Source organism: Daphnia pulicaria, chromosome 7, assembly GCF_021234035.1.
Source record: "Daphnia pulicaria isolate SC F1-1A chromosome 7, SC_F0-13Bv2, whole genome shotgun sequence".
In the NCBI taxonomy this organism is placed as follows: Eukaryota; Metazoa; Arthropoda; class Branchiopoda; order Diplostraca; family Daphniidae; genus Daphnia; species Daphnia pulicaria.
This window is the reverse complement of record NC_060919.1, coordinates 14,498,566-14,523,366: the sequence shown is the minus strand read 5'-3', so window position 1 is coordinate 14,523,366 and position 24,801 is coordinate 14,498,566. Positions and strand designations below refer to the sequence as shown.

General features: G+C 44.1%; 3 protein-coding genes and 1 long non-coding RNA gene across 7 annotated transcripts; 1 reads left to right on the top strand and 3 right to left on the bottom strand.

The window, feature by feature from the left end:
- Positions 1–3,874: 3,874 nt before the first annotated feature.
- LOC124350926 lies at positions 3,875–4,483 on the bottom strand. The gene is made up of 4 exons (XR_006921287.1): positions 4,391–4,483; positions 4,186–4,325; positions 3,994–4,121; positions 3,875–3,912 (listed from the first exon to the last, which is right to left on the bottom strand). It is a non-coding gene; the product is annotated as an uncharacterized LOC124350926 (long non-coding RNA).
- A 675-nt stretch (positions 4,484–5,158) lies between these two features.
- Positions 5,159–6,591, top strand: LOC124350712. Its single transcript, XM_046801529.1, has 2 exons — positions 5,159–6,026; positions 6,098–6,591. The coding sequence occupies exons 1-2, from the start codon at positions 5,231–5,233 to the stop codon at positions 6,274–6,276; spliced, it is 975 nt and encodes a 324-aa protein (XP_046657485.1). The 5' UTR covers positions 5,159–5,230; the 3' UTR covers positions 6,277–6,591.
- Positions 6,440–8,026, bottom strand: LOC124348766. Its single transcript, XM_046799039.1, has 5 exons — positions 7,952–8,026; positions 7,860–7,879; positions 7,531–7,595; positions 7,347–7,467; positions 6,440–6,851 (listed from the first exon to the last, which is right to left on the bottom strand). Exons 1-5 carry the CDS (start codon positions 8,024–8,026, stop codon positions 6,728–6,730), a joined length of 405 nt encoding a protein of 134 aa, XP_046654995.1. The 3' UTR covers positions 6,440–6,727.
- A 1,219-nt stretch (positions 8,027–9,245) lies between these two features.
- Positions 9,246–24,403, bottom strand: LOC124350810. 4 transcript variants are annotated; one of them, XR_006921117.1, is made up of 10 exons: positions 24,142–24,403; positions 23,871–23,978; positions 11,664–11,824; positions 11,421–11,587; positions 11,178–11,350; positions 10,361–10,503; positions 10,198–10,293; positions 9,944–10,095; positions 9,700–9,866; positions 9,246–9,631 (listed from the first exon to the last, which is right to left on the bottom strand). XR_006921117.1 is itself a non-coding variant. In XM_046801640.1 (5 exons), the coding sequence occupies exons 2-5, from the start codon at positions 23,955–23,957 to the stop codon at positions 11,250–11,252; spliced, it is 516 nt and encodes a 171-aa protein (XP_046657596.1). In that variant the 5' UTR covers positions 23,958–23,978; positions 24,142–24,364; the 3' UTR covers positions 10,766–11,249. The 4 variants fall into 4 exon arrangements, 1 of the variants encoding a protein (XP_046657596.1); XR_006921118.1 differs by having other exon boundaries at positions 23,871–23,975; XR_006921119.1 differs by lacking the exons at positions 9,246–9,631; positions 9,700–9,866; positions 9,944–10,095; positions 10,198–10,293; positions 10,361–10,503 and adding an exon at positions 10,706–11,101 and having other exon boundaries at positions 24,142–24,384.
- Positions 24,404–24,801: the final 398 nt, after the last annotated feature.

Here is a 24,801-nt window from a genome sequence, read left to right as displayed (position 1 = left end):
CTATGTCCGGCCTCAGGGTTGAGCCAGGGAAGACTGTTGACAGACGCTGCATGGCCGGCCCTGGTGATGGTTTTCACAATTTCCGCCAGCACAAGGTCGTGTCGGCGGCCAATGGCCGGAAGATTACTGCGGCAATGGCTGGTCACGTGTGAGGTAGTCTCGGCATCGACCTTGCATCTCCTGCACTTGGTGTTGGGAGCAGAGCAACCAGGATTCCCGAGGAGCGGAAGCAGGCCGAGGCGGCTCTTGTGGATGAGATTCCACTCGTTGAAAGAGAGGCAGGTCCGATGAGATGAGAGGCGGGCAACGTCGTTAGATGGGTCAAGTAGTAGCCCCCTTGCTACCCTGCCCTGATGCAAGGCATTCGTGAGGGAGATTGTCCAGCGTTTCCGGATGACTGTGCGGAGGCCCCTTACAGCTTTCAGAGAGAGGCAGGAGACGTCGTCGGCGATCACTTTGGTCGATTCATCGCCGGATACATCGATCCTAACCTCAAGTCTTCGTGCTGATTTCCTGGCACGGGACCAGGTATTGGAGCCGCACTTGTAGAAACGGGTGTCATAGAGTCCACCTTCTAACGAGCCAGAGAGGTAGTTAGAAAGAGGCAGCGGATCAGGTGGCTTGCCGTCGAATCCCCTGGAGATGTTTTGGCTGAGCTGGGCTCTGGCAGTGAGGCGGACAACCGGATCGTTGCTATCGAGGAGTTGAGTGGCACGAGCGATGATCCAGATGTCCGAATCTTTTGCCAGTTGAGAGGCACCTAAGCCGCCAGCCCTGCGATCAGAATAGAGGAAGCCGTTATGAGCAGTGTGGGGGACGTTGGCAACGAAACGGAGGAATTCGGCACAGCGAGCATCCATCTCATTGAGAAAACCGCGAAGGACCCTCCCTGTGGCGAGATGATGAGAGAGAGACGGCAGTAGGTGGGCTCTGTAAACCTCCAGTTTTTGCCAAGGCGCCAAGTCAGAATCGGCGACCTTAATCAGCTTGTCGGGCAGATCACAGACGGGTCGAAATGTTAGACGAGTGCCCATGGGGACTCCTAAGTAGCACTCGCTCTCTCCTTCCTCCAAGCAGCGAAGAGAGGTGCCATGAATGTGCAGGAGAGATGAGTTGGTGGCCTTACCCTTGGACAGGGAGAGGAAAGAGCATTTTGCGACGTTGAACCTGAGCCCGAGTTTCGCCGCCACAGCAAGCATGGCGTCAAGAGTAGGCTGAAGCTGATCAGGAGAGGATCCAATGAGGGAGAGGTCATCCGCGTAAGCAGTGGCCTTCAGCAGGGAGCCGAAGAGATTAAAGCCTTGGTTGGTAGGATCCTTGGCGCAGCGGATGAGGGGCTCAGCGGCAAGGTTGAAGATGATGGAGCTTAGTCCATCTCCCTGACGGACACCGGACGTGGGATGAACGGTGACCAGTTCCTTGTTGACAACAAACTGGAAGATGCTGTTGGTGTAGATGTCAGTGAGAATGTCACGGAGCTCTGTCGGGATCGGAAGACTCTGAAAGAGTTGATGGAGGAAATCGTGGGGGAGCGAGCCAAAGGCGTTGGCAAGGTCGAGCCAGGAGATGGTGAGTCGGCTTTTCTTGAGCTTGGCCTGTTCGATGGCCGATTCCAGCAGCATGGTGTGTTCTTGTATTCCATGGACCCCAGGAAGGAAGCCCTTCTGTTCAAATGACAACCAGTCATTGTCGGACGCGACTGCGGTAAGGCGAGATGCTATGGAGCTCGAGAAGAGCTTGTATATGGTGGAAAGCAGCGATATGGGCCTGAAATTGCCGTAGTCGTCAGTAGGGCCCTTCTTGTATACCGGGATGGTGCGAGCCGATTTCCAACAGGCAGGAATGCCGTAGAGCCAGACCGCAGCGTAGAGGAGCTCAAGCAGCCGCCCAAAAGGGTCCAGACGAAGAATGTCTTTGTATTCAACGCCGTCAGCTCCAGGATAAGTATTGGAGGCCCGTTTGAGCTTGTGTGCGACCTCCTGGCTCGATGGTGGAAGTGAGAGCAAGGAGAGGTCGTCATCGGACAGAGGGGCCCAAGAGCATGCGTCGTACGCCGCTTTCGCTACCATAATGTCCGCTTCCGGAGGGCGAGGCTGCTCATAGGTGGCCTTGAGGAAGAGTGTGGCGGACTCGATGGAGCCAGTGTAGCACTGCGATGTCTCGCCCAGAACCTTGCGTACGGCCCTCTTCGGGTATCTTTTGAAGAGTGCTTGGAGTTTGCTGGCCGCCTCCCATCGCTTGGCATTGTTCTTCTGACGGATTCGCTGTTGTTGCCTGGACTGGTGCCTATGCGTGTTGGACCTTTGAGGTGACGTACGAGGAGGACGAGGAGGTCTAGAGGCCTCACTGCTAGGTGGGTCGTCTTTCGAAGTGTGAGAGTGCCAGTCGGCAGCGAGATCAGATGCGATCGTGTCCAGCTCAGTCCTGGAGGAGCACTCCATGATTATGGGAGCCCAGTGTTCGTAGAAGAGGTTGGCAGGAGTTGGACCGTCTTCTTCGTCAGGCAAGCTGCCGTCCAGATCGTCTACTCCTAGTTCGAGAGAGGGACTGGAAACGCCGGAGTTCGTGGTAGGCGAAGTCCCGAGAGGAGAGTGAGGCGAAGAAATTGGCTGGTATGGAACGACAGGGCCTTGGTGAGAGACGCATGCTGGCAGATTGATGGTAGGTGGAGCAGGAGCTCGTCTTGTCGCTGGAGGCGTTGGCTGTGGCCTAGCGTGTGAAGGGAAAAGAGCCGGATGTGGTGCATCAATGCCTGCCAGTGGGAAGTTAGCCAAAGGAGCAGAACAAAGCTCACTTGCTAATTTTTTGAAAATTTTCCGGAAGTATACCGGAAGTAACCACAGCTCCTCAACCATTGAGCCGTCATCAAATTAAACCACATATTCGTGATCTCCATTAAATTTGGGGTCGATTAGGAGTGATTTAAACGAAATCCAAAATTTAGCCAAAATCGAGAATTTTCCTGAACTATAGTTCAGGAAAATTCTCAAAACCGGAAGTACGCGTGCGTACAAAAAAAAACTTGAACTTTACCACAAATTTGATGAGGATCACGAATTTGTGGTTCTTTTGTGCGTCGAATGGATATTTACTGAACTACTGACTGAAATGAGAAAACCGGAAGTAGAAAAAAAACACTATTATTTAAAAATCTAACAAGTGAGCTTTGTTGATGGAATAGTTATCGTCAGTTTTCACTGAAAAATTTCCACACAACAGCTACCAATAAATGTTTAAAAAGATTTTAAAGTAACTGAAACTGACTGTTTTGACAGCTGACAATTATCGAAAAGCCATCTAGCGTTAGAAAACAAAACGTCTAAGTAACACTACGTTTGCGCGCAAGTAGGGCCTGATTTCGGAATTATTACAGACACAAGTAAGTATATTATGCTATTAGAATAGATAATCTACAAAATAAGTAAATTGTCGGGTACCAGTACCTGGGCATAATACCGTGGTGAGTGACTGCAGGTGTGTAACAGCGGCACGGAAGCGACCACTGAAGTGTTCCAACTCGTCAGTGAAGTAAGACAAGTTATATTTTTGTGTACGAAGCGATGAAGCAGAAGCTGGATGAGCATACGTCGGGAAAATAAGGATGGAGCAGAACGTTGGTCATGGACAAAAGCCAGCGTTGGCTCAAGAATATCCGTGCCAGGACCACACGATTCCACAAAGAAACTGCGTGCTCTGTAAAAAAAAAAATGTTTTACATTAATGAAAATATAAAAATGAATAAAGAATATCAATCTTTACCTTTTCTAAGAAGCACACTGAAAAGTTCATGATGACAAAACCGTAAAAATGGAATTCACAGCAACCAACAGGATTACTGAAAGAAGTGTCATGAAGTATTGCAGTAGCGTGGTGATAGGTGGTTCACTTCACACTCTTCATGTCACTGAAACTCTAAGTGGAAATGGGACAAGGAAATTCTACGTTATTTACAAATTTACACAAATTTATTGATAAGAAAAAAAACTCTATTACCTATCTCTTAGCTGGGTTGCCTTCTAAACCGAAGTGAAAACAGCCAGAACAACAAACATGCTGTTGCAGGGTACACCACCAAAATTGAGAGATTCAGAAAAGATCCTATGGTTCATAAGCAAGAAGACCTATGTTATATGAAAATCTGAGTTAATGAATTGTAATGTTCTGGTAGCAGTAATGGGGAAATACCTTATCTTGGCACATTTATATTCCGCTATATGTGTGCTTAAAACATGAGTTTTAGGCTTTTGACAGCATGAGGATCTAATGGATGGAAATTGACTGAGCACTAAGTCAACTTGTTGGAATGACTGACTGACAGTATGCATCTAGAATTTGAAGAAATAAGTTGGTACAGTTAAAAAATAAGAAAACTAGGTAAAGATAAACCTACATAAGATACGAAGTTCAATTTGGTATTTGAAATCACAGGAATCACAGGAATAAATTAGCAACAATTTGTTTCGCTCCTTTCACCTCGTTTCACCATGAAACAACATCAGCGACACTGGCGACATCTAGAAATGAGTTTTGAATCTTAAGAAGGTTAGGTTGCACAGTCAACCAGAGTCAACCTGATTTCTTTTACCTTAAAACCGGGATAGGGAAGCTAACACAGCCGTGAAGAGACCAGGAGTCTATAGCTCTGTGGCACAGTCTTAATAATCTTAAGTAGCCAATAATTTGCAATTAAGAATAATTTGAATAACTAAAACTGTAAAAGTGAGTAAGTGAATAATAAATAAACTACAATTTAATACGGCACATCGTTGTTTACGGAGGACAGGTAAAAATCGCCTAATAAACAACCTATTTGAAGGGGTTGGGTTTGCGAGTCGGTTAAGGCGTCGTTTAATGATTAGAGTACCATACGACCCTGAGTTCGATTCCCGTGGTAAGCACAGTTTCTCCCAGACCCGGCCACGCCCTATAACAAAATACATATAAACAAACAATGCATGGTGTCTAATGGAATATGCAATTCGATCCTTTAGATAAACGAATTTACAGATTAGAGCGACCACTAGGTCAAGAGATCACAGAATATGTAAGCGAGTATGCGGTTGCGTGTACCCCGAATTACTATAAGTCAATTCCAATTGTGTGAGATACACTCGAAAATCTAGCCTCCCAATTGATATTGTTGATATGCCAAATATCTTACGTCAAACTTGATTGATATTGCCTCGCACCAACTGAATACCTTGCTAAAGGGACCCTGTGGACCGAAGAAATGTTGAACACTGTGAAGTCTAAACTGGTTAACCGTACTTGGAAAGCTGTGCCCATCTGTGCCAGTCTACGCCCATCTGATATTGGGAATAATCAGTTTGTAAATCTTTCCAGTTCTGACAAAAGTTTCCCTTGTGAACACATCACAGCCCCACCGAAGTTCTCTCCAAACCTCCCCCGTTCATTCACAAACAAAAAGATATCCAATGGACGTCATGATGTCATCATATCGCATGTTGCTCAAGGACCTTCAGAGTTCTATCTGCAGCTGAAAAGTGAAGCGGGCGACATTTTGGAGTTACGCGAAGGTCTGAGCGCGGAAATCCCTCTACCCTACACAGGAGTTTATGAACCAGGAACGGTTTGCACTGCTGTTTCTTCAGTTGACAAGCTTTTACATCGTGGATCTATCTACAAGCCTAAAATTGGAAATCGGTGCGCGGTTTTTTTGCCTGACATTGGGATTCGCGAATTCGTCGACACCTTACAAGTTTTTGACATTCCAGACCAATTGCTAGTGGCACACTCATTTTCCTACCGTGCATCGTTGTTTCGTTCAGAAGAACTGGTAGGACTAGAAGGCTTGTTTGATCTGTTTTCCTCCCTAGTGAACTCGGTTACTCACCTCACGGCAGAAGTGGTAGAGGAGTGCGAAATTTCCCAAAAAGTAAATCTTTATGACGGTGACGGACGCAGTTTAATGGAAATTCTCAATGAATTTTTTATCGACAACCCAGCTCCCATTCAAAATGTTCCTGCCCCCGCTGTTCAGTTACCACGTCGATTGCCACGATTGGGTAAGTAATTTTACTGTGCGTGGTGTCGAACACATACAACTAAACATGTCTTTATTTTTGAATTGCAGGGCGGCCCCACGTTTTACGGAACATCAATGTGAGGCGCTCAACCAGGTCACTTTTCGACATCCGTCCAAGAATTACCCCCCATAGATTACGCCAGCTGCAAGAGCAGCGAAGACACCAACAAGAAAGGGAAATCAATAATCGCAACGAAGAAGAGGAGCCCGGCGGGTTATTCTATTTTTAAATCCAATCGATTGGATTTTTGTCGAACTATAGTCATTTATCGGTCCACCATCCAGTAACTAATTTTTAAACAAATTTTTTCCCTCAATGTTTTTGAACTTTCTGTTCCCTCCATATGTTTTCACAAATTTTTGTTTTCTTGTTTTTGAACTTTTAGACTTTTGGTTAGTTTTCTGGTTTTCTAAATATTTAGACAGTATGCAAGTTACGTGCTAAGTGACAGAACTGTAAACTATCAATTTAAAATTCGCTGCCATACCCATATTACCCAACTCAAAATGTAAGCTCGATGGAAATGTGGGAAAAGTCTTGTTTAGTTATTCTGTTCATTTACTAAATTAACCCGATGTATGTCAAATTCGAAAAGAGCGATGGTCAATAAAGTAGAAGTGGTCCGTCTACAAAGACAATGCGCCATCTTTTGATATAGTTGGAATGAAATAATAAAGCATTCAGCAGTTTAACCTGGTAGACACGTCGACGATGATTGACGATGAAGGAACTCGCAAGGTGTGCAATGGTGTGTATCGTTCAAAGTATAAGACTCTCCAGCTTTGCAAGGCATATTTTTTAGCGCTACACAGAAAACGAATTGAAGTTTAGCTTTCGTTTAAATATAGTTATCATACCCCCCACACACACATTTTTTAAAATGCAATCAAAAGCTAGATATAAAGATGCGGAACCTCTCGCCACACACATATGTTTGAACTAGAAAATTAGCGATGAGTGACGGCTCGGCGCTACATTAAAATTTTTTCTGGAATCTGAGTCGTTCTGACATTAGCACGAGAACGAAAAAGAAATCGAAGGCAATTCCATATCCATAATTTTTGGATTTGAAATCCATGTAAGATGACGACAGGTGAGTTGATGGCGCAATTACATAAGAAAGTAGGAAACTATAACTACAGTGCTTTGGAATATCTATTGAACTAACTATCACGAAATATATTAAAACATATAAATTACTCAACAAGTTTTTAGTCCCAATTGAATGCAAGGTAGCTATAAATAAATACGAATGAATATGCACTTCCTAGATAAACAGCTCTCACTACTGAATTTTACTATTTTGGCTGATGGTATTTGCTGGGTTTTTCTAGAGGAAGTAAAACAGGTGGACGAACTAGCGGTAAGAGAAAAGCACTTTCTTCCCTCTGAAGGGAAAATTCGCGGACATATCGGAATTCTAAGGAACAAAAAAAAAGAAAGGAGAGTTAAATGACGACGATACAGAAATTCGAATTTTTACCGAAAGCGACGATCTTGTAGCGGTGGCGATCCTCTTCTGTGTTGGGGTGGGGCCCATCTAGGTTACATAAAAAAAGCAAGGTTAGATTCTTAAATTTAAAAACATTACGCAAAGGCGTAGAAGTGCAACACTACAGCAGCAAACTAGAGAAGTGCACAAAGTGCAAATACGTGGACTACTGAGCATTTTTGGGCCCCTAGAATGCCCATCGGTACGTCGATTCCCCGCAGCAAAAACGCTGGAGGTATTTTTAAGTATTTGAGGTCAGATGAAAATAGAGCAAATTGAATAAGGGAGGAGTATCCTTTATTGACCCAATTTGAACTCACCGTCGTTTGGTTGCGAACAGCTTTGTCAGTTATTTTGTCTCTCCTCTACCAGGCCTCTGTTACTGCTCATTGTTGTCCCTCCTACGATTTACTTTTATTGGAAAGGGAATCAGATTGTCGATGACTTGAATATGGGCGGTCAACCGGCGAAATTTAGCATCATCCATCTTGTATTTCCTTTTTTTTCTCAACTGTAATTGCGCCATGCGCAAACATTGATTCTCCATCTGGTCTATGATTAAGAAACTACACTTAACAAGTTCTAAGGAAATTTTGAATATGATGGTTGGTTCATCTTCTTCTTATTGGTTTACCTCAACTACCAACTACTAATTTTAACTCACCTTACCAACGTTATTATTCGTACTTGCGCTAAATTATTTTTTGACTTCGTAAAGACGTAGAAAAAGAAAAAACGTTAAGAAAATCAAACCTTAAGTAAAGGTAGCTCTTTGGTCGTTGATTCAGACCGATTTCTCGAGCCAAATGGAACGGGAGGTAAAAGCATTTTACGTCTGGTCTTGATGTCGTCGTGAAGGGGAAACAACTCAAATGCTGTCACTTGACTCAGTGGTCACACAAAAATGGGTGGAGACGGGGCCTAACTGCTGCATCATTGCCTGTTGATTGTCATTTGGTTGTAGGATGGGTAAACCTGAGGTGGCATTTAGACCTACGAAAAAGATAACTTCAGCTCCACGGTTAGGTAATGATAATGATGATATATGCAGTAAAAATAAAATAGTGTGACCTCTTGAGATAAAACTGAAGTATACAGCATTCCTTTCAATACTTTGGTCGAATCAACATCCTATTTCGAGATATTTCCATCCATGATGTGTGCATTTTATTTTAGTTGCCCCTTGCTAATCTGTTAATTAATAAATGAAAAATGTAGTGAAGGGAAACAAAAAAACTTGGCAATAATTACGATAAGGCTCATTGCTCAACTTCATGAAGCAGAGCATGTGCACAAAAAAACATTCATTCTTTCACAGTTATTGGTGATTTAAGGTTATAGTTGCAGCTACCCATCAGTTTTAGTTTACTAACTAAAATCCAACACAAAAACTTATTTACTCAAAAATTTGTTGATGCACTTCGAGCCCCAAACAAGCAGAATTTAATCTTGAATAATAAACTTTCTGTTTGTCGATGTTCTTTCCATTTTACATAGTCTTAAAAACAAATATTCCGTGAAATAAGATCAAAGCAATCTCAAGTTTCTTTTCTTCGGTCATTTACAACAATGTTCAACAACACCAAACGCCACGCGTAAATAACGCAGACGACAACATCTCATCGAGCAATCATGATTCGATAGCGCAGTTTAAAATTCCTCCACTAGGTGTCCAGTAAAGAATAAATGTTGCGGCTTTTTCAAAATGGTGTTAAGTTTGTAATGAATGACAAATGAAATACAGTACAAATACAAAATTAAAAAAGAAACGAATCAAATAACATGAAACACGCATTTTTACTACACAGTTTGCGATGAGGTTGTCGCTTGCAATTCTTACATTGGCTTTACATATTTTGGCACACAAGAAAAAACAATCGTAATGATACATTTGATCAGCGATTTATGCCTTTGAATCTTTGATAGGCTTCAGACTGCGATGTTTTAAAAGCTGAATACTTACAAAGGCCGTGTTGTCGAATTAAAATTCCGAACCGTATCATCCATGTCGTTTGCTTGATCGTTTAAAGCTTGATGCTGGTGCGTGTACTACTACGAGTACTCGTACGAGTACAACTACCGGTACGAATAACTGTAGAACACAATTGAAACTTAGCTTATTAACACGCTATCATCCTTACTAGATCAAGAGTTTCTTACAATAGAAAACATTGAATTTCATGAAGATGAGAATAAGGGAAATAGTTGATAGCCATATCCATACGACTATCCATCGCCATTCGCCGGGAGTTGTATTCGGCGGGCGCTCGTCCGTCGACGGGTAACATTGATAACTGTGACCCACAGTTGTATTACGATAGTTGTATCTGTAAAATCAAGGTTGTAATATCCGACAGGAATGAAATCGTAACAATTTGTATTTAAATGGCTTTCAGAAGTTTACCCTGTTAGACAAGGTCCACATTCTGTCCAGTTTTCTGCGCAAGATGCTTTATTACTGGCTGGTTGACGATTAAAGGTCTCACAAGGTATGCATCGTTCACAGTAAGAATGGGAGCAAAACTCTCCATCTTGACAATCTTCATAATTAGTACACTACACAGACAGAAAAGGAAACAAAATTAATTCAGTAGGCCCATATTAAAACTTATTGCGACATAAATTCGAACAGATTAGCGATGAATCATTGTCACTTACGGGGACCGGATCGTCTGGAATCCACCTGGATTCTGACATGAGCACGAGGACGAGAAAAACTGGGAACCCCAAATGCATGATTTTTTACTGAAATTTCTGTAAGATGACACGAAATTCCACTTTAGCTCACATAAGCTGAAGAAACTAATTGGAATTACAATACCGTGAACGTGAAGAACTGAACAGTTTTATTTAACGAACTCAAATCCTGAAATTTAATGACTTCAATAAGTTGTAAGAGTTACGAAGAATAAGGCAGCACAGCATCACCGACTGCTGTCGTTGTTGAGTTGCGACTGCATGCAACTATAAATACAAAAGCAAAAGTAACGGGGACAGTCGAACGAACGTGGAAAACTCCGTGTGTAGCAATGATGTAAAATTCTTATCAATTCTATGTGATAAGACACAAGTAGCCTAATAGAGTGGGTGCTTCTCATTGTCATTGGTACAAGATATCAAATTTATTAATCTGATCAGACTTTGAACCATTCGTGGACAAAACGAGTTGCCAGTCGCATCAATGTTGTATTATATCCGTCAAACGAGCGACAAGAGAAAAGTTAAGTTTTGTCTTATTTGTAGGGATGCAACCGGATGCAACGATGACAAGTTTTACACGGTCCCAAAATGTACTATACGCAGTAAGTTTGTCCTCAAATTGAAAAACGTTATTCGATCAAATATTAAGAAGCACACAGTGGATTACATGTATAATAGAAAACAACTGAGAAATGAAACAGCTGATTTTGCAGAGCTTCTGTTTTGCTATACCCTTCCGTGTGCTGCCACTAGTCGTACGTGTGTGTATGTGTTACATCCGTTTCCAGAGATAACTGACAGACATCGTTAACAAGATATAGGCCTATATATATAACAACCGACAACTGTGTTCGCATTGCAACTTTGGCAAATCAAAGTAAGAAAAACGAAATAGTAAAGAAAAAATACGATATATTATAGCCTACATGAGGACATACCTATAGAAGAAATCAGATTGTTTGTGCACAATAATAGTTAATAGGGTTTTTTCCCTCGTCGTCAGTCCCAGCTCAATCCTGAAAATCTGTGTCGTCTGACTGGACTACTGCTCTGTTTGTGAATGACTCCGATTCCTTATTCACCACCAGGACAGAGCCAACACGAGTGCAACCTGAATGAATCAGCTAATAATTAGCATCTATATTTTTACACGCGATTAAATATTTAACGGCATATCTTACATTTCCGTAAATCGAATTTCCTTGCGACGAGGCCAATGGAAATAATTGATAGCCACAGAAATACGACAATCCACTTCCAGTCGATAGAACTAGTCGAAACAGCTATTTGAATCAAAGGGAAACAATCCCTGGAAGGGCTTCCGTCGGTTGTACTGTGATTCTGGTATCTGTCAAAATTCGAACAAGGTTCTATAGGCTATTATACGGTATGAATAAAATAAAAACGAAATGCGTCGTATATACCCTGGTAGACACGGTCCGCATTCGGTCGAGTTTCTTGCGCAAGATGCTTCGCCATTCGTCGACGATGATTGACGATGATAAAGGGACTCGCAAGGGATGCATCGTTCACAGTACGATTCCATGCAATACTCGCCGGCTTTGCAAGGCCTATTTTCAGCGCACTAAATATTGTCACGGGAGAAGGGCTAACACGTTCGGTTGGAAAGCGCGACTTAAAGCTGTTTCACAAAAAAAGAAGAAAACAGACTGGAGGTCGCGACTCCACCACCGACACACAGACAAGACTAGTGGACAACAACTAAAAACTAGAGAAACATGCTCCCCTTTTTGTATGCTTGTTCAACGTCGTTTCGTTTCTAAGAACTGTTATTGTCGAGCGTCAAAGAATCGTCGATTTCCCAGGATCAGAATCGATGGGAAACGTCGGCTCTGGAACAGCCAAAAGCAATTAATTAGTTTCCAGAACAGACATTTGGCTGTTCCAGAGCCGACGTTTCCCATCGATTCTGATCCTGGGAAATCGACGATTCTTTGACGCTCGACAATAACAGTTCTTAGAAACGAAACGACGTTGAACAAGCATACAAAAAGGGGAGCATGTTTCTCTAGTTTTTAGTTGTTGTCCACTAGTCTTGTCTGTGTGTCGGTGGTGGAGTCGCGACCTCCAGTCTGTTTTCTTCTTTTTTTGTGAAACAGCTTTAAGTCGCGCTTTCCAACCGAACGTGTTAGCCCTTCTCCCGTGACATTTGGGTGGAGTCGCGACCTCCAGTCTGTTTTCTTCTTTTTTTGTGAAACAGCTTTAAGTCGCGCTTTCCAACCGAACGTGTTAGCCCTTCTCCCGTGACATTTGGTGGAGATGCAGGGTAACCTCTAACACTGTTCGGTTTTAACACTGTAACTTGTGCCTTTGCGTTCCGTTTTCCTGTGTTTGTCGGGGTCTGTTTCCCCTGGTGAAAGAATGGCCGAACGAGGAGCTCGCGCTGCCCGACGTGCTGCCGTTGCCGCAGTAAACCCAGATCGCCCCGAAGACGTTGAACACCATCATCACCAAGGACCTGCACAACGAATTGGTGGTATTGCCCGTGAGGAAAATCGGGTAAGAAGAAAGGAACGTGAGCCACCTCTTTTTCGGGGAGAAGCGCATGAAGATGCGGTGGATTGGCTGTCGAGATACGAGGAGATTGCTCATTATAACGAGTGGAATGTTGACGAGCGGCTGCACAATTTTGGGATCCATTTGGAAGGAGTAGCGCGGAGATGGTATTTGAGTCTTATACCAGCCCCACTAACGTTTCAAGATCTTCGGGCTCGATTCTTGGTGGCTTTTAAGCCCCCTAATTATGATCTGGACTTGGAAACCAAACTTCGCTCCCGCTATCAAGAAGAACACGAACCTGTCATGACTTATTGTCACGATGTGATTTACTTGTGTTCCCGCGTCGATAGAAATATGGGCGAGGCCCTTAAAGTACAGCATCTTTTACGCGGTTTGAAACGCTCTCTTGTCCAAAAGGTTTATCCCTTCCTCGACCCCGAAGTTCATACCTCCCAAGATTTTATGCGGTTGGTACAAATTCAATGCCAAGCTGACTTGTTGGCCAATCAACCACCGTTAGTGTCGCCATCTACACCTCCAGCAGTATTAATGATACCACCACAGCCATCCATTCTACCACAAGCCTCCCCGTTCGTTACTGAAGATAGATTAAAGGCATTCAAAAAAGAATTGGCAACTGAATTTCGATGCGAACTCAGTTCAACATTGAGTAGCATGAGGAAGGAAATCAGCAATGACGTTCGGGACGTTTTACGAGAGAGCCGGAATCCAAAACCTTTTACGAGCAAACGTTCTCGGGACGGACAACCGATATGTCGGCAGTGCCACCAGCCCGGCCATATTGCGCGTGAATGTGACCAACGAAAGTGTTTTAAGTGTAACCTCCCCGGTCACCTTGCAAAAAGCTGCCCTACTCCTTCATCCTCAGTGAAACCGTCAAACTAGCGGCGGTGGTTGAGCGGGGTGACACCACCGATTCCGTCTTCTCCATTCCCCAACTGGATCGTACTAAATTAGTATTGAAGAATGTCTTATTTTCAAATCATAATGTGGAGGCCATCGTGGATACCGGTTCTGGCGTTACTGTTATTTCCCCCAACCTTTGTACAGCTTTAAAAATCCCAATAAGAAGATGGACTGGACAGGACGTGGTTTTGGCTGATGGTAAAAGAACGCGCCCAAAGGGTATGATTGATGCAGAATTTACAATTGACCACCGTCCTGTTACTGTCTCGGCTCTTGTGTTTGACATCAACGGATATGATTTGTTGCTGGGAAATGATACTCTTCGTCAACTTCAGTCAATCCAGGTTGATTACTTTCCCGACATGGCTTCCTTAACAATAGGAGATCCAGACTTTATGTGTAATAATAAAGAAAATTATGTTTTTTGTAACAAATCCTGTATGGTGCCTGCTCATACTATGATCGTCATCCCAATCAAACATGCACGGAGTCCTAAAACGGGTGCTGAAAAACTTGAAATGATAGAATTTTCTCCAAAAGTCATGAATGACAAGGGATTGTCAATTGGAAGATTTTGTTACTCATCTAGAGCCCCACCTGAAACTGTTCAACTTATAAATTTCTCCGACTCTCCCCAGTGGATCCAAGAAGGAGTGGCCTTGGGAAAGATTTTCGAAGTACAGGAAGCATCCGATACCTCAGTGGCAAAAACTGAAACAGAAGCCCTCAATTTCGATCGAAGTATTAATCAAGATTTACCCCTGGTCGATCGAGTGAAATTCAAGAATTTGCTGGGCCGATACTCTTATTGTTTTTCCGCTCATGATGATGATCTCGGATCTTCTAATTTGGTCCAACATCGGATTGATATCGGCGATCACCTACCGACCCATCAAGCACCGTATCCCAGCTCATGGAAACAACGAGAAATAATAGGTACCCAAGTGCAGCGTATGCGTCGAGCGGGAATTATCGAGCCCTCCCAGAGTCCCTTCGCTGCTCCTGTGGTTTTGGTACGAAAACCTGATGGGTCATGGCGATTCTGTGTTGACTACCGAAAACTGAATGCGATCACGGTCAAAGATGTGTACCCTCTTCCTCGAATTGACGATGCCCTGAGCCGGCTGGAGGGGTTCAAGTACTTTTCGATCATAGATCTCCAGAGCGGCTATTGGCAAGTACAGATGGAACCAAGCGATCGAGAAAAGACCGCCTTCATCACAGCCGACGGTCTTTATCAGTTTCGAGTCATGCCTTTTGGCCTTACAAATGCCCCAAGTACGTTTCAGAGAATGATGGATGTTATGTTGGCCGGTCTGAAATGGAACACTTGTTTGGTTTATCTCGATGATATAGTGATATTCTCCGACTCAATCTCACAGCATTTACAACGTCTAGAAGTTATCCTGCAACGTTTGGCGCAAGCCAACCTAAAACTGAAACTGAATAAGTGTTCTTTCGCCGCCACGCAGTTAAAAATTCTTGGCTATATTGTGAGCGGAAATGGTCTTTCCCCTGACCCTTCAAAAGTTAATGCTGTCCAAGCTTTTCCCACCCCCACCACCGTAAAAAATGTACAGAGTTTTGTCGGGTTATGCTCTTATTACAGGCGGTTCATCAGAGATTTTGCCGTCATCGCCCGGCCGCTCACTGAACTAACCAGGAAAAATCAAATTTTTCGATGGACGGCCGAACACGAGACCAGCTTCCGCTCCCTTCAAGCTGCCTTGACGTCGCCTCCTGTTTTAGGACATCCTGATTACCGATTACCAATGGAGATCCACTGCGATGCATCTGATTGCGGCATTGGCACTGTTCTCGTGCAACAACAGACCGGCGGAGAGAGAGTGTTGGCGTACGCCAGTCGTCTTTTGAGTCACGCTGAGTGCAACTATTCCATCACGGAAAAGGAGTGTTTAGCCCTCGTTTGGTCCACCCAAAAATTTAAGGTCTTCATTTGGGGCATCAAACTCAAGGTAGTGACGGACCATCACGCCTTGTGTTGGCTAATGCGAAAACGTGATTTAGCTGGGCGGCTAGCCCGCTGGAGCCTCCAATTACAAGATTTGGACATTGAAGTCGTTTATCGAAGTGGCCGACTTCATACGGACGCTGATGCACTTTCTCGTCACCCGATCGACCCACCTGAACCTGAAGCCGAAATTCCTATGTTGTTGATTAGTTCGACCACTCATTCCAAGCCAGCTGTGATCCAAACGTTGCAACTTGAGTGTGATTGGTGTAATCCGATTATACAGGGACTAAAAGATGAACATCCGTGTCCCCGAGTTCGCCGTCTAATTCGACATTTTGCTCTAAAAAAAGATCTCTTATACCATCGAATCGAATTGCGCAATGGGCGCGCTTACCTCCGATTGTGTCTACCACCCACCCTCCAAAAACAAGTCTTATTAGCGTGCCATGATGATGTCACCGCTGGACATCTTGGTGTGACCCGGACCCTAGCCAAAATTAATCAACGCTTTTATTGGCCGAAAATGATCCAGAGTGTCAGCCAATACGTTCGATCCTGTGAAGATTGCCAGACAAAGAAGAAGCCCAAGGAACGCCCGGCGGGATATCTAGAACCCGTCCAAGCCAAGCTGCCATTTGAGAAAATCGGAATCGATTTGATCGGACCGTTTCCACTCTCTACTCTTGGGAATCGCTACGTCATTATCGCCGTGGATTATTTAACCAAATGGGTGATCGCAAAGGCCATTCCAACGGCCACTAGTAAGGAGGTGGTTGACTTTTTTGTACGGCGAATTGTCCTTCAACATGGCGCCCCCATTAATGTTATCTCCAACCGCGGTAAATGTCTAACTTCCAACTTCACGAATGAGCTTTTCCGAGCATTGCAGTCAAATCATCTCGTTACTACGGCTTACCACCCCCAATGCAATGGACTTGTTGAGAGGTTTAATCACACCTTTGCCGAGATGATTTCAATGTTTGTGAATTCAAAGCATTCCAATTGGGACGACGTGATCGACCATGTCGTCTTTGCGTACAACACCAGTCAACTGGAAGAACCCCTTTCCTTCTGTTGTATGGAAGAGAAGCCCTCCTACCCATCGACGCAGCTCTCGGTAATAATCCAAACCCTGACGCCAATCATATCCAGCTTTTACAGCAACTTCCCGCTCTCCGAGAAAAAGTGATAAGGCGTCTAGCGTGGATTCAGCATCGTCAAAAGAAGAGGTATGACAAGCGCAGGCGTCTGAAGTCCTATTCCATTGGAGATTTGGTGTTAGTGTATCGACCTCTGCGCAAAAAAGGACGTTCAGAAAAATTGTTGCACTCCTACCATGGTCCTTTCCCTATTGTTAAAAAGCTGTCGAACGTTACTTATGTGATCAAATGCAAAAATTCCCGTAAAAATAACCTTGATCGAGTTCATGTATGCAGCCTCAAGCCTTTCCATCCCCGCCCGTCAAATCAAAACATAACCTTCCCATCCTGTGACCCTGTTTTATCTACAGAGAAAGGAAAGTCGAGGACTTTGCCGAAATCTCGAGAGCGGTCGGTAGTGAAAGGAAAGTCGAGGACTTTGCCGGAAATCCGGGAGGAGACAATTGTGAACGGTCGGAACCTCTCGGACAATTTCACTGACAGAGGCGAAAAAGAGTGTATCCCAAATCAACCTCAAATCCCTTCTATGGCTCCTAAACCCCCCCGTGTTATTTATGATAATTTGCGATCCAGACGAGAATTAAAAACTGTTGATCGACTTGGAATTACAAAGTAATCATTATGTAAACGTATTTTTTAATGTGTGATATTCGTGTGTTTAGATCAAGAGCCTCGTGGATGTATTCACCTTAACCTGGAAAACGTCGAAACTTAATACATGTCAGTTACTAATTAATTATTCTACCCGCTTTTTCCTTACTCTGATAGATACCAAGCTAGCCATCTGAGAGCTCTCCATCATTGATGTCAGTAATGCCATGATCGGGACGATCATTTACGTGGGCGGGGAAGATGTCACGTTTCAATAACGTGGCAATTAATTAGTTTCCAGAACAGACATTTGGCTGTTCCAGAGCCGACGTTTCCCATCGATTCTGATCCTGGGAAATCGACGATTCTTTGACGCTCGACAATAACAGTTCTTAGAAACGAAACGACGTTGAACAAGCATACAAAAAGGGGAGCATGTTTCTCTAGTTTTTAGTTGTTGTCCACTAGTCTTGTCTGTGTGTCGGTGGTGGAGTCGCGACCTCCAGTCTGTTTTCTTCTTTTTTTGTGAAACAGCTTTAAGTCGCGCTTTCCAACCGAACGTGTTAGCCCTTCTCCCGTGACAGGGTTAACACGTTCGGTTGGAAAGCACGACTTGAAGCTGTTTCACAAAAAAAGAAGAAAACAGACTGGAGGTCGCGACTCCACCACCGACACACAGACAAGACTAGTGGACAACAACTAAAAACTAGAGAAACATGCTCCCCTTTTTGTATGCTTGTTCAACGTCGTTTCGTTTCTAAGAACTGTTATTGTCGAGCGTCAAAGAATCGTCGATTTCCCAGGATCAGAATCGATGGGAAACGTCGGCTCTGGAACAGCCAAATGTCTGTTCTGGAAACTAATTAATTGCCACGTTATTGAAACGTGACATCTTCCCCGCCCACGTAAATGATCGTCCCGATCATGGCATTACTGACATCAATGATGGAGAGCTCTCAGATGGCTAGCTTGGTATCTATCAGAGTAAGGAAAAAGCGGGTAGAATAATTAATTAGTAACTGACATGTATTAAGTTTCGACGTTTTCCAGGTTAAGGTGAATACATCCACGAGGCTCTTGATCTAAACACACGAATATCACACATTAAAAAATACGTTTACATAATGATTACTTTGTAATTCCAAGTCGATCAACAGTTTTTAATTCTCGTCTGGATCGCAAATTATCATAAATAACACGGGGGGGTTTAGGAGCCATAGAAGGGATTTGAGGTTGATTTGGGATACACTCTTTTTCGCCTCTGTCAGTGAAATTGTCCGAGAGGTTCCGACCGTTCACAATTGTCTCCTCCCGGATTTCCGGCAAAGTCCTCGACTTTCCTTTCACTACCGACCGCTCTCGAGATTTCGGCAAAGTCCTCGACTTTCCTTTCTCTGTAGATAAAACAGGGTCACAGGATGGGAAGGTTATGTTTTGATTTGACGGGCGGGGATGGAAAGGCTTGAGGCTGCATACATGAACTCGATCAAGGTTATTTTTACGGGAATTTTTGCATTTGATCACATAAGTAACGTTCGACAGCTTTTTAACAATAGGGAAAGGACCATGGTAGGAGTGCAACAATTTTTCTGAACGTCCTTTTTTGCGCAGAGGTCGATACACTAACACCAAATCTCCAATGGAATAGGACTTCAGACGCCTGCGCTTGTCATACCTCTTCTTTTGACGATGCTGAATCCACGCTAGACGCCTTATCACTTTTTCTCGGAGAGCGGGAAGTTGCTGTAAAAGCTGGATATGATTGGCGTCAGGGTTTGGATTATTACCGAGAGCTGCGTCGATGGGTAGGAGGGCTTCTCTTCCATACAACAGAAGGAAAGGGGTTCTTCCAGTTGATTCTTGCTTACTGGTGTTGTACGCAAAGACGACATGGTCGATCACGTCGTCCCAATTGGAATGCTTTGAATTCACAAACATTGAAATCATCTCGGCAAAGGTGTGATTAAACCTCTCAACAAGTCCATTGCATTGGGGGTGGTAAGCCGTAGTAACGAGATGATTTGACTGCAATGCTCGGAAAAGCTCATTCGTGAAGTTGGAAGTTAGACATTTACCGCGGTTGGAGATAACATTAATGGGGGCGCCATGTTGAAGGACAATTCGCCGTACAAAAAAGTCAACCACCTCCTTACTAGTGGCCGTTGGAATGGCCTTTGCGATCACCCATTTGGTTAAATAATCCACGGCGATAATGACGTAGCGATTCCCAAGAGTAGAGAGTGGAAACGGTCCGATCAAATCGATTCCGATTTTCTCAAATGGCAGCTTGGCTTGGACGGGTTCTAGATATCCCGCCGGGCGTTCCTTGGGCTTCTTCTTTGTCTGGCAATCTTCACAGGATCGAACGTATTGGCTGACACTCTGGATCATTTTCGGCCAATAAAAGCGTTGATTAATTTTGGCTAGGGTCCGGGTCACACCAAGATGTCCAGCGGTGACATCATCATGGCACGCTAATAAGACTTGTTTTTGGAGGGTGGGTGGTAGACACAATCGGAGGTAAGCGCGCCCATTGCGCAATTCGATTCGATGGTATAAGAGATCTTTTTTTAGAGCAAAATGTCGAATTAGACGGCGAACTCGGGGACACGGATGTTCATCTTTTAGTCCCTGTATAATCGGATTACACCAATCACACTCAAGTTGCAACGTTTGGATCACAGCTGGCTTGGAATGAGTGGTCGAACTAATCAACAACATAGGAATTTCGGCTTCAGGTTCAGGTGGGTCGATCGGGTGACGAGAAAGTGCATCAGCGTCCGTATGAAGTCGGCCACTTCGATAAACGACTTCAATGTCCAAATCTTGTAATTGGAGGCTCCAGCGGGCTAGCCGCCCAGCTAAATCACGTTTTCGCATTAGCCAACACAAGGCGTGATGGTCCGTCACTACCTTGAGTTTGATGCCCCAAATGAAGACCTTAAATTTTTGGGTGGACCAAACGAGGGCTAAACACTCCTTTTCCGTGATGGAATAGTTGCACTCAGCGTGACTCAAAAGACGACTGGCGTACGCCAACACTCTCTCTCCGCCGGTCTGTTGTTGCACGAGAACAGTGCCAATGCCGCAATCAGATGCATCGCAGTGGATCTCCATTGGTAATCGGTAATCAGGATGTCCTAAAACAGGAGGCGACGTCAAGGCAGCTTGAAGGGAGCGGAAGCTGGTCTCGTGTTCGGCCGTCCATCGAAAAATTTGATTTTTCCTGGTTAGTTCAGTGAGCGGCCGGGCGATGACGGCAAAATCTCTGATGAACCGCCTGTAATAAGAGCATAACCCGACAAAACTCTGTACATTTTTTACGGTGGTGGGGGTGGGAAAAGCTTGGACAGCATTAACTTTTGAAGGGTCAGGGGAAAGACCATTTCCGCTCACAATATAGCCAAGAATTTTTAACTGCGTGGCGGCGAAAGAACACTTATTCAGTTTCAGTTTTAGGTTGGCTTGCGCCAAACGTTGCAGGATAACTTCTAGACGTTGTAAATGCTGTGAGATTGAGTCGGAGAATATCACTATATCATCGAGATAAACCAAACAAGTGTTCCATTTCAGACCGGCCAACATAACATCCATCATTCTCTGAAACGTACTTGGGGCATTTGTAAGGCCAAAAGGCATGACTCGAAACTGATAAAGACCGTCGGCTGTGATGAAGGCGGTCTTTTCTCGATCGCTTGGTTCCATCTGTACTTGCCAATAGCCGCTCTGGAGATCTATGATCGAAAAGTACTTGAACCCCTCCAGCCGGCTCAGGGCATCGTCAATTCGAGGAAGAGGGTACACATCTTTGACCGTGATCGCATTCAGTTTTCGGTAGTCAACACAGAATCGCCATGACCCATCAGGTTTTCGTACCAAAACCACAGGAGCAGCGAAGGGACTCTGGGAGGGCTCGATAATTCCCGCTCGACGCATACGCTGCACTTGGGTACCTATTATTTCTCGTTGTTTCCATGAGCTGGGATACGGTGCTTGATGGGTCGGTAGGTGATCGCCGATATCAATCCGATGTTGGACCAAATTAGAAGATCCGAGATCATCATCATGAGCGGAAAAACAATAAGAGTATCGGCCCAGCAAATTCTTGAATTTCACTCGATCGACCAGGGGTAAATCTTGATTAATACTTCGATCGAAATTGAGGGCTTCTGTTTCAGTTTTTGCCACTGAGGTATCGGATGCTTCCTGTACTTCGAAAATCTTTCCCAAGGCCACTCCTTCTTGGATCCACTGGGGAGAGTCGGAGAAATTTATAAGTTGAACAGTTTCAGGTGGGGCTCTAGATGAGTAACAAAATCTTCCAATTGACAATCCCTTGTCATTCATGACTTTTGGAGAAAATTCTATCATTTCAAGTTTTTCAGCACCCGTTTTAGGACTCCGTGCATGTTTGATTGGGATGACGATCATAGTATGAGCAGGCACCATACAGGATTTGTTACAAAAAACATAATTTTCTTTATTATTACACATAAAGTCTGGATCTCCTATTGTTAAGGAAGCCATGTCGGGAAAGTAATCAACCTGGATTGACTGAAGTTGACGAAGAGTATCATTTCCCAGCAACAAATCATATCCGTTGATGTCAAACACAAGAGCCGAGACAGTAACAGGACGGTGGTCAATTGTAAATTCTGCATCAATCATACCCTTTGGGCGCGTTCTTTTACCATCAGCCAAAACCACGTCCTGTCCAGTCCATCTTCTTATTGGGATTTTTAAAGCTGTACAAAGGTTGGGGGAAATAACAGTAACGCCAGAACCGGTATCCACGATGGCCTCCACATTATGATTTGAAAATAAGACATTCTTCAATACTAATTTAGTACGATCCAGTTGGGGAATGGAGAAGACGGAATCGGTGGTGTCACCCCGCTCAACCACCGCCGCTAGTTTGACGGTTTCACTGAGGATGAAGGAGTAGGGCAGCTTTTTGCAAGGTGACCGGGGAGGTTACACTTAAAACACTTTCGTTGGTCACATTCACGCGCAATATGGCCGGGCTGGTGGCACTGCCGACATATCGGTTGTCCGTCCCGAGAACGTTTGCTCGTAAAAGGTTTTGGATTCCGGCTCTCTCGTAAAACGTCCCGAACGTCATTGCTGATTTCCTTCCTCATGCTACTCAATGTTGAACTGAGTTCGCATCGAAATTCAGTTGCCAATTCTTTTTTGAATGCCTTTAATCTATCTTCAGTAACGAACGGGGAGGCTTGTGGTAGAATGGATGGCTGTGGTGGTATCATTAATACTGCTGGAGGTGTAGATGGCGACACTAACGGTGGTTGATTGGCCAACAAGTCAGCTTGGCATTGAATTTGTACCAACCGCATAAAATCTTGGGAGGTATGAACTTCGGGGTCGAGGAAGGGATAAACCTTTTGGACAAGAGAGCGTTTCAAACCGCGTAAAAGATGCTGTACTTTAAGGGCCTCGCCCATATTTCTATCGACGCGGGAACACAAGTAAATCACATCGTGACAATAAGTCATGACAGGTTCGTGTTCTTCTTGATAGCGGGAGCGAAGTTTGGTTTCCAAGTCCAGATCATAATTAGGGGGCTTAAAAGCCACCAAGAATCGAGCCCGAAGATCTTGAAACGTTAGTGGGGCTGGTATAAGACTCAAATACCATCTCCGCGCTACTCCTTCCAAATGGATCCCAAAATTGTGCAGCCGCTCGTCAACATTCCACTCGTTATAATGAGCAATCTCCTCGTATCTCGACAGCCAATCCACCGCATCTTCATGCGCTTCTCCCCGAAAAAGAGGTGGCTCACGTTCCTTTCTTCTTACCCGATTTTCCTCACGGGCAATACCACCAATTCGTTGTGCAGGTCCTTGGTGATGATGGTGTTCAACGTCTTCGGGGCGATCTGGGTTTACTGCGGCAACGGCAGCACGTCGGGCAGCGCGAGCTCCTCGTTCGGCCATTCTTTCACCAGGGGAAACAGACCCCGACAAACACAGGAAAACGGAACGCAAAGGCACAAGTTACAGTGTTAAAACCGAACAGTGTTAGAGGTTACCCTGCATCTCCACCAAATGTCACGGGAGAAGGGCTAACACGTTCGGTTGGAAAGCGCGACTTAAAGCTGTTTCACAAAAAAAGAAGAAAACAGACTGGAGGTCGCGACTCCACCACCGACACACAGACAAGACTAGTGGACAACAACTAAAAACTAGAGAAACATGCTCCCCTTTTTGTATGCTTGTTCAACGTCGTTTCGTTTCTAAGAACTGTTATTGTCGAGCGTCAAAGAATCGTCGATTTCCCAGGATCAGAATCGATGGGAAACGTCGGCTCTGGAACAGCCAAATGTCTGTTCTGGAAACTAATTAATTGCCACGTTATTGAAACGTGACAATATAGCACAGCATCAGAAAACGAAATGAAGTTTAAAGTTCGTAAATAATATCGCCTTCGATTTTACTTACGGAAATATAAATTTCTCTGGATTTGGATTCTGTCATGAGCACAGCAGAGAAAAGAAGTAAAAGGAACTTGGAGCACTGCGAATTCATAATTGCCGGATGAAATTCCTGCTTTAATTACACATACATTTGTATGAAATGCAACAGACAGATGACGCAATCAACGAGAAACATAAATCAGCTTAGAAAACTATTACTGAAATTACAATGCCGCGAGGAATGGCAATTTAAATTTAAAACTAACATGAAATATTAAGAAAATTGAATTGCATACTTAATTACAATAAGTTGTAAGAGCTTTCATTAGGTAGCACCTAACGCTGCTGTGTTGATGGGAGGCAATAGCAAATTAAACATCTTGGCACAGACTAAATACAGCACGTAAGTTACTGTAACTCGTCTCTTAGGCTGATGCAACTTGTTCATGAATACGTGTAACACACAGACTAAAATTGCAATCCGTACGAGCGCGATCGTATAGTTGCTTTAAACTTTTATCTAACATCTCATATATACGTATACGTGTTTGATTCATCTCTTAGAGATAAGCACGCTCAAAGCAGCCCGCATCCAAAAGATAATTTCAAGAATGTGGATGGAGCGTAAGTTTTTATTGCTATCTTCACATTCCTCTACGCCTAGTCCCATAATTCGCCACCAGAGATTAAAAACACATAGAGCGGCTACGGTAGTGTCAATTGACAGCCAATTTTAATGGGGAAAAATTTAGGTTAGTTGTCTATGAATTAATAATATTGCAGTGCTAATCACTGTGGGAAATGGAATCAATGCATGGAGTTTCTTCCATTCGCTGAACATTCAAGTCGGCATCTGTGCCATTTGAATGCAAGGTAAATATGCGCTTCCTTAATAAACAGCTCTCACTATATCTGAATTTTTAGCATTTGGGCTGACGGCATATGTTGGGTATTTT